Source organism: Lampris incognitus, chromosome 6 (genome assembly GCF_029633865.1).
Source record: "Lampris incognitus isolate fLamInc1 chromosome 6, fLamInc1.hap2, whole genome shotgun sequence".
Classification (NCBI taxonomy): domain Eukaryota; kingdom Metazoa; phylum Chordata; class Actinopteri; order Lampriformes; family Lampridae; genus Lampris; species Lampris incognitus.
Window position 1 is genome coordinate 1,465,133 of NC_079216.1, and position 9,868 is coordinate 1,475,000.

General features: G+C 43.0%; 1 protein-coding gene across 2 annotated transcripts in view; it reads left to right on the plus strand.

The window, feature by feature from the left end:
* The window catches only part of cadps2 (Ca++-dependent secretion activator 2), a 238,848-nt gene that overhangs the window by 148,069 nt on the left and 80,911 nt on the right, over positions 1-9,868 (plus strand). Inside the window, exons 16-19 of one of the 2 annotated variants that reach the window (XM_056281255.1) lie at positions 1,458-1,521; positions 1,769-1,907; positions 2,621-2,721; positions 2,849-2,857. In XM_056281255.1, the coding sequence (XP_056137230.1) occupies positions 1,458-1,521; positions 1,769-1,907; positions 2,621-2,721; positions 2,849-2,857 (313 nt within the window). The remainder of the gene's footprint in view (positions 1-1,457; positions 1,522-1,768; positions 1,908-2,620; positions 2,722-2,848; positions 2,858-9,868) is intronic. The other variant, XM_056281254.1, reaches the window with a different exon arrangement.

Here is a 9,868-nt window from a genome sequence, read left to right on the forward strand (position 1 = left end):
ATAGTCCTGCTGGACCTTCTGTCTCCGTCCTGTGTCCTGCACTAGTCCTGCTGGCCCTTCTCTCTCCATCCTGTGTCCTGCAGTAGTCTTGCTGGCCCTTCTGTCTCCATCCTGTGTCCTGCAGTAGTCCTGCTGGCCCTTCTGTCTCCATCCTGTGACCTGCACTAGTCCTGCTGGCCCTTCTGTCTGACAGGTGGCCCTCTGGAACAAGATTCACATAATGTGGATTAAAATCTGTCTCTCAAACAAAGCAGTTATCAAACCATAACTGTAAATCCTGTCGTCTGAGAATGGGGCAAACATGTTCTTGGGGATGGAGCCAGAATATGCCAGTCAAGCCTGGAACTATAATTAAGCATCTTCTAGATTTCACAAACAGTTTAAGGACAAATGTCTGGGGATCCTGTGGCCTGTACAACAGGTGCAGAACACTTTATTTCCCTGAGTCTCCCACATCTGCAAGCTGCCTTTCAGCTGCGCTGCCCCGTGTGAAGGCTTTGTCATGGCGGTGTGAAAGTAGAAGCCCCGAGACCTTGAGTGACGCCTTGCTCAATGGGCATGTGCCTTTAACTGGCCTCCACTCAGAGCTCTTTAAACCCTTCACGCCTTGAAGGGGCTCCCCATCTGCTTCGAGAACAGAGAGGAGGGCCTGTTTGGGAAGTAGAGGAGGGCAGGATGGATGAGGGAGGAGAGCCGGTGGGAGTCATCACTAACTCACCTCAACAAGAGGCTAACACCAGTAAACAATGCCTGGGATCATTCTGGGATCATGTTAACATTACCCATACTACATCGGGATTCCGATCATGGGCTTTAGATTAACTCATCAAGCAAGAATTTGCTATTTATAGAGCCATTATTTATTGCTTTTATAATTATTATTAATCAATACTGGGGATTCAGTTTGAATTAAACACAATGATGTATTCCATAGTTAAGAATAAAAATTGGTTTATGGTTTACCCACCAGTATTTGGATATAGTATACATGTTCAAATAGAATTCAAATGTTAGTAAATTGAATGGTAAATAAATTCATAGCTAAACTAGAATTCCAGAGATTAAATGAACATTGTCATCCTAAGACAAAACGAAACCCCCATGAACTAAACCTAAGATAGATTTTACATTTCCAACATTTTTCAGCTATTTAAAAGCATGAGGTGAGAGTGACATCATTTCTGCTTGCTTAGATTGTAAAAGTGTGTGACCACATGGACTCGTGTATGGTCCACCTGTCAATTAGCAACATGAAACCTTGCTGCGACTTGCCCTGCATCAGGCAGACGGGAGGTGAGAAAGCCCCTTTAGTCAGTGTAATTAGATAAGAGAATGAAGCCATCTGTTCACGGCATTGACCAAGGTGTGCTGGCTTTCTCTCCATTCTCCTGCCTGTTTGTGCTGTTGTCCTTGAGATTTGCTCTAAATGTGATGCCAGCCTTCATTTGCATCCGCAGGTACTGCTTCCCCTTTGGACGACCAGATGGGGCTCTCAAAGCAACACTCTCCCTACAGGAACGGGTACGCAGTGTATTTAAAATGCTCCTCTTATTGCAAAGACAGATATGTATGGAGATGTGGCGTTTGCTTTGTTATGGGTAGATCCTCCAGAAGCCACAGTGGAGCTTGGACATGGAAGGCTCTTGTGTGTAGACTTATCAAAGCAGATGATGGTTATTCTTCTTCAGCAGTCATTGTAAGTGTCTCTGGAGGAGAGTGTTGGCCTCATGCCTGAGTGTAAATGCTGCTATTGTTTGGCTCTCTGCAGGTTTTAATGAAGGACATCACCACGCCCATACCCACAGAGGAGATGAAGAAGCTGGTGCAGAAATGTCTGGAGAGAGCAGCTCATATCATCTATTCCCAGCTAACCCAGTATGCCCAGATAGAGGGTTGGTACACACACCGTCTTAGTGGAGGGACTGATGTTTCATCCCACATAACGTATGCCATCACATGAAGCAGTGAAATGGGTATTTTTATGTTGACCGTACTGTGGTTTGTAGTGGGGAAACAGACCTTCTCAATCATCTCCCCATTATCCCAGCTCAGAAGAAAGCCTTCATGTTACAGTCCTGAAGATAGTTGTTTTGGCTGCTGTGATTAAGATGTAAAACACTGCACCCTATCACTTTTTCTTCTGACAAAGTCCTAACAGAAGCTAACCATTCAAATCAGCTACTAAATTCTGCATGATTTAGGTGTCCTGGGATTAGCTATTAGCTTAAAGGCATTGAGAAAAAGTCAAAATGGACATTTGTTTGAGTGTAAATCTTCAGGGTTTTCACTTTTGCACAATGGCAACCAATACATGCAGTGACAGTTTTCTTCTAAGGCGTGTGCCCACATCTATTGAAGGTCCATGTAGCCCAAGATAGCATGAATGACATGGTCATACAATGAACATGTGACCCTGCTGACTTGTCCTTACGCAAGACAGAGATAAGTAATCATTAAAAATTTGGTCCCTGATTTGCTCCCTGACATTTCAGGCTTTATGAGAACTGTCAGTGTGGCTGGAATGGGTCAGTACTGCTATTATGTTTATGTTTGTGTATTACATGTTGTCTGGTTTAGGTTTTTATTTCCTGCTGACATGTCCTGTGTCACTGTCCTTCAGTGAATGAGCAGACTCCACCAGAGAAGAGACTGGAGGACATGATGCGTCTGGGAGAGCTCTGTATCGAAGTCCTGCAGCAAAACGATGAGCATCATTCAGAGGTGTGGTGAACATATGATGAGGGAGACTGCATGGCTGTAGATATGATACATACAGGACACACACCTGACATCACTATAGGATACACACCTGACATCACTACAGGATACACAGCTGATATCACCACAGGATAGAGACGTGACATCACCACAGGATACACACACGTGACATAACTACAGGATACACACGTGACAACACTACAGGATACACACTTGACATCACCACAGGATACACACATGTGACATCACTACAGGATACACACCTGACATCACTACAGGATACACACCTGACATCACTACAGGACACAGACCTGACATCACCACAGGATACACACGTGGCATCACTACAGGATACATGTGTAACATCACTACAGGATACACACCTGTCATCACTACATGATAGACATGTGACATCACTACAGGATACACACCTGACATCACCACAGGATATACACATGTGACATCACTGCAGGATACACACTTGACATCACCACAGGATACACACATGTGACATCACTACCGGATACACACCTGACATCACCACAGGATACACATCTGACATCACTACAGGATACACACGTGACATTACTACAGGATACACATCTGACATCACTACAGGATACACACCTGACATCACTACAGGATACACACCTGACATCACTACAGGATACACACCTGACATCACCACAGGATACACACATGTGACATCACTACAGGATACACGTCTGACATCACTACTTGTTACAGCATGATGTGGTATCGGTGTTGCTCCCACAACATCATAATTACTGTTGCGCCAGGACCCTCACTGCAACGGACCGGTCACATTGTTGTGATGTCCTGCCTTTGCGACATGGAGAAAAAAAACCAGAAACTACCAAAGTTAACCTAACATAACCTCAACCTAACACTTACCCTAACCCATAGCTGACCTCAACCTAACACTTCCTCTACCCCTAACCTATAGCTGACCTCAACCTAACACTTCCTCTACCCCTAACCCATAGCTGATCTCAACCTAACACTTCCTCTACCCCTAACCCATAGCTGACCTCAACCTGATCCCACAACTGTCTTTTTCCCTGAGTCACAAAGGCACGACATCACAATAACGTGATTGGTCAGTTGCAGTGATGGTCCTGGAGCAAGAGTAATTATGATGTAGGAACAACACCAACACATGTTACACGTGACATCACAGTAGTTGGGGTTGCAGGATCATGACTCATCTGACGACTCTAATTCATCCTGATCCATCACTGTGACACATGGGATTGTAATTCCATCATATTCTACCCGTCAGGTCTGGTTTCATGTGCTGATATATTTAGCATTGTATACAGGCCTTACTAGGCTGAGTTAAATAAAAATGTTAAGTTATGAACTGCTGCACACACACAGCAGACTGTCTTGTCAGCCATGTAGGCCAGGGTTCATCATGCCGTACACACACGTTATTTATATCCCGTCTTCACATTGTGTACATACACATTCCACCGTGCTCTGCTCCAGTGTATCCACACGGTAACTGACAGGAGTATCATCCAGTTTCTTCTAAAAAACAAATAAAGCCCATTCCTATGTAGAGGCTGTCATAATGATGGGTAGCATCTGGAATTATCTGTCATCACTTTTACAATTCAGTTCATGGCAAAGCATTCGTGGTTAACACAAGCTGTGCATTACAGGATACAGACATGGCAACACTACAGGGTAAAATGATCTGAAATATTCAGAATAAAATAGAATATTATGGGGTGTCCGGGTAGCGTAGCAATCTATTCCGTTGCCTACCAACACGGGGATCGCCGGTTCGAATCCCTGTGTTACCTCCAGCTTGGTCGGGCATCCCTACAGACACAATTGGCCGTGTTTTGTAGGTGGGAAACCACGTGCTACACCCCCCAGGTGAAACTCCTCACTGTTAGGTGAAAAGAAGTGGCTGGTGACTCCACATGTATCGGAGGAGGCATGTGGTAGTCTGCAGCCCTCTCTGGATCAGCCGAGGAGGTGGAGCAGTGACTGGGATGGCTCAGAAGAGTGGGGTAATTGGCCGGATACAACTGGGGAGCAAAAGGGGGAAAAAATCCCCCCAAAAAAAAGAGGATAGAATATTATTTGTTGTCCAGTGTGATCAACTCTAAATCACAACACAACTGTTTTGTGGTCTGATTTTATTTTTTTTTGTTATGGTCAGCATTGTAAATTGGTGTATTATTACCAATCACTTTTATTAATTTATAAAATGGCTAATCATAAATACAGCAATGTTACATGTCGGAGGTTAACATAGTAGTTTTATTTTGCTCTGATCCTGGTTTCAGCTTGTTACAGCAAATAACTTTTTTCGGCCCGTTTGTTGCGCCTCAGTGTGAAGAGCTGTGAACCCTTCCTGCTGAAGCATGTTCAGAACCATGCATGTTCTCTTCAGCTGTTCTCTTCTGCTGTTCTCTTCTCTTCTGCTGTTCTCTTCTCTTCTGCTGTTCTCTTCTGCTGTTCTCTTCTGCTGTTCTCCTCTGCGGTTCTCTTCTGCTGTTCTTTTCTGTTGTTCTCTTCTGCTGTTCTTTTCTGTTGTTCTCTTCTGTTGTTCTCTTCTGCTGTTCTTTTCTGTTGTTCTCTTCTGTTGTTCTCTTCTGCTGTTCTCTTCTGCTGTTCTCTTCTGCTGTTCTCTTCTGCTGTTCTCCTCTGCGGTTCTCCTCTGCTGTTCTTTTCTGTTGTTCTCTTCTGCTGTTCTTTTCTGTTGTTCTCTTCTGTTGTTCTCTTCTGCTGTTCTCTTCTGCTGTTCTCTTCTGCTGTTCTCTTCTGCTGTTCTTTTCTGTTCTCTTCTGCTGTTCTTTTGTTTTTCTCTTCTGCTGTTCTCTTCTGCGGTTCTCTTCTGCTGTTCTCTTCTGCTGTTCTTTTCTGTTGTTCTCTTCTGTTGTTCTGTTCTGCTGTTCTCTTCTGTTGTTCTGTTCTGCTGTTCTCTTCTGTTGTTCTCTTCTGCTGTTCTTTTCTGTTTTTCTCTTCTGTTGTTCTGTTCTGCTGTTCTCTTCTGTTGTTCTCTTCTGCTGTTCTTTTCTGTTGTTCTCTTCTGTTGTTCTGTTCTGTTGTTCTCTTCTGCTGCTCTTTTCTGTTGTTCTCTTCTGCTGTTCTCTTCTGCAGTTCTCTTCTGTTGTTCTCTTCTGCTGTTCTCTTCTGCAGTTCTCTTCTGTTTTTCTCTTCTGCTGTTCTCTTCTGCTGTTCTCTTCTGCTGTTCTCTTCTGCTGTTCCTTTCTGTTGTTCTGTTCTGCTGTTCTCTTCTGTTGTTCTCTTCTGCTGTTCTTTTCTGTTTTTCTCTTCTGCTGTTCTCTTCTGCTGTTCTTTTCTGTTTTTCTCTTCTGCTGTTCTTTTCTGTTTTTCTCTTCTGCTGTTCTCTTCTGTTGTTCTCTTCTGTTGTTCTCTTCTGCTGTTCTTTTCTGTTTTTCTCTTCTGCTGTTCTCTTCTGCTGTTCTCTTCTGTTGTTCTCTTCTGCTGTTCTTTTCTGTTTTTCTCTTCTGTTGTTCTGTTCTGCTGTTCTCTTCTGTTGTTCTCTTCTGCTGCTCTTTTCTGTTGTTCTCTTCTGCTGTTCTTTTCTGTTTTTCTCTTCTGCAGTTCTCTTCTGCTGTTCTCTTCTGCAGTTCTCTTCTGCTGTTCTCTTCTGTCTGAGCGGCTGTGCTGAGTGACGCTCCAGTAATTCATTAAGGGTTCATGATCACTTTTTTCAGTTGTGGTCGCATGCCCGTGCTGCAGTTGGCAGATGCAGTTGGCAGATGACAGGCCATGTGCTGACACGCAGGCCGCGGGCCAACACGCAGGCCATGTGCATACACGCCGTGGCATCTCTGGAAGAGCGAGAGCAAAACAACGCCCACACAGCGTATGCTGGCCTCGCTGATGAGCCGCCGTGTAAACCTGATCAGTCACAGGTGTTGTGACGTCCTCTGGCAGCATCCGTGTCTGCTATAATTAAAGCGCTGTGGCAGCCTGCTGCTGTCATGGCGACCCACACACGGTCCTCAGCAGATGCAGGTTTGATGCCGTAAACTCTGCTGGTGTTTGTGTCGTAGCTGAATCCTCAGGATGGATCGTACTTCTTACAGAAAACCTGTGTGTCCTCACACTTTCTCACGCTGGTTGTGTGTTTCTCCTGCTTCATTAGTGATGTCAGAGTGATGGACTAGTGTTCACACAGCTGCTTATTAGTTTCTTTTCTTGTTTTTTTAATTTGTCTTCCATCAAAGACCGGAGATGTGACTGTGTTCATGACCGCTCTGTCCATTGATCAGTTTGTCTTCTGGCCTGTCCAGTGTCACGCTGACTCCTCCTGTCACACAAACACAACACATGCTGCTGTTCCCTGTGACAGCTTCTGGGCCATGAAATGGAGTCAGATCCCATTGTGTTTACGCGTGTGTGTGTGTGTGTGTGTCTGTGTGTCTGTGCATGCATGCGTGCGCACAAGTAATGGAAGTCACTAAAAATGGCTTGTTGCTTGTGGGTAATCCTGAGCTTTTCATAATCATTTAACTAGATGTGACAGTTCTGACATCTTTAGGATATTTTAAAATGTTCTAAGTCATCAAAGCAACATCAAATCCAACCCTAACCCCCCAACTCTAAATCCTCCAAGCCCTAACTCCCCCCAACTCTAATCCCCCCAAACCCTAACCCCCAACCCTAGCCCCTCCAAACCCTAACTCCCTCTAACCCTAACCCCTCCAACCCCTAACTCCCTCTAACCCTAACCCCTCAACCCTAACCCCTCCAACCCCTAACTCCCCCTAACCCTAACCCCAACCTCTCCAAACCCTAACTCCCCCATACCTAACCCTAACCCTAACCCATTCATGCCAAGGGGAGTCAGACTCTGCGGAGGAGTCGGAAAATTCTGTTAACAGCGGTATTGTCACAGAGTCTGACTGGGGAAAGGAGACAACAGATGCTAAGTTTTCATATGACATTGAACCAAACAAACTTGTTCTGGAACAGTCAGAACGACTTACCTACAATACATCATGTTTAATAGAAGGCGTTTTCAAACCATTTTTTGGCATGTCGTTGTGGAGAGTAGGCCAGCGAGTTGTGGGTGTCCTTGGTTTCCCCGTCCCTGTTGTTCTCTATTGATTCAAAGGCAGAGATGCTGGCTGGAGCAGCAGGAAGTCTAAAAGCGTTTGGCTTGTTAAAAGCTTTTTGTTGCAGAAGGGTGATGAGCAGCTAATGAGTAATAACATGTCACTGTCTTCTACCTTTCTTGCCCTATGTTCTGACACTCTCTCTCTCTCTCTCTCTCTCTCTCTCTCCCCCCTCTCCTCTCCTCTCTCTGTCTCTCCTCTCTCTCTCTGTCTCTCTGTCTGGCTCTCTGTCTCTCTGTCTCTGTCTTTCTGTCTGTCTCTCTCTCTCTCACACACACACTATCAGCAGTGTCTTGTGATCTCTCTCTCTCAGCTTTCATTTTCTTTTTTTCTTTCTCAAGTCTTTTTATGTATTTGTGTTCCAGTGTTGCATACAGAACATGGTGACACATCCCAGACGTGCAGGTGAGCTGGTTTCATACGTGTATAAACAGAACATACGTACCATAGTGAGCTAGCTATATGAACAGTATCAAGAACATGAACCCATCCTTGGTTCAGTTAACTCCTACCCACCCTCCACATCCCCATTACCTCAGTAATTCTTCCCACCCGGTCTCCTCCCACCGGTTATAAGAGGGAACATTAAGGGAAAGACAAATAGGCGCATTCATTATACCTATCAACCCAACAACCTTTCTCACACACACACACACACTTCCTGTTGGCGATGGAAAACAATGAAGAGAGAAAAACCAGTACATTCATCTGACACAATAAAACCAGTAGATTCATCTGGCACAATAAAACCAGTACATTCATCTGACACAATAAAAACCAGTACATTCATCTGACACAATAAAAACCAGTACATTCATTTGACACAATAAAAACCAGTACATTCATCTGACACAATAAAAACCAGTACATTCATTTGACACAATAAAACCAGTACATTCATCTGACACAATAAAAACCACTACGTTCATCTGACACAATAAAAACCAGTACATTCATCTGACACAATAAAAACCAGTACATTCATTTGACACAATAAAAACCAGTACATTCATCTGACACAATAAAAACCAGTACATTCATCTGACACAATAAAAACCAGTACATTCATTTGACACAATAAAAACCAGTACATTCATTTGACACAATAAAAACCAGTACATTCATCTGACACAATAAAACCAGTACATTCATCTGACACAATAAAAACCAGTACATTCATCTGACACAATAAAACCGGTACATTCATCTGACACAATAAAAACCAGTACATTCATTTGACACAATAAAAACCAGTACATTCATCTGACACAATAAAAACCAGTACATTCATCTGACACAATAAAACCAGTACATTCATCTGACACAATAAAAACCAGTACATTCATTTGACACAATAAAAACCAGTACATTCATCTGACACAATAAAAACCAGTACATTCATTTGACACAATAAAACCAGTACATTCATCTGACACAATAAAAACCAGTACATTCATCTGACACAATAAAAACCAGTACATTCATCTGACACAATAAAAACCAGTACATTCATTTGACACAATAAAAACCAGTACATTCATTTGACACAATAAAACCAGTACATTCATCTGACACAATAAAACCACTACGTTCATCTGACACAATAAAAACCAGTACATTCATCTGACACAATAAAAACCAGTACATTCATTTGACACAATAAAAACCAGTACATTCATCTGACACAATAAAAACCAGTACATTCATCTGACACAATAAAACCAGTACATTCATCTGACACAATAAAAACCAGTACATTCATCTGACACAATAAAAACCAGTACATTCATTTGACACAATAAAAACCAGTACATTCATCTGACACAATAAAACCAGTACATTCATCTGACACAATAAAAACCAGTACATTCATTTGACACAATAAAAACCAGTACATTCATTTGACACAATAAAAACCAGTACATTCATCTGACACAATAAAAACCAGTACATTCATCTGACACAATAAAAACCAGTACATTCATCTGACACAATAAAAACCAGTACATTCATCTGACACA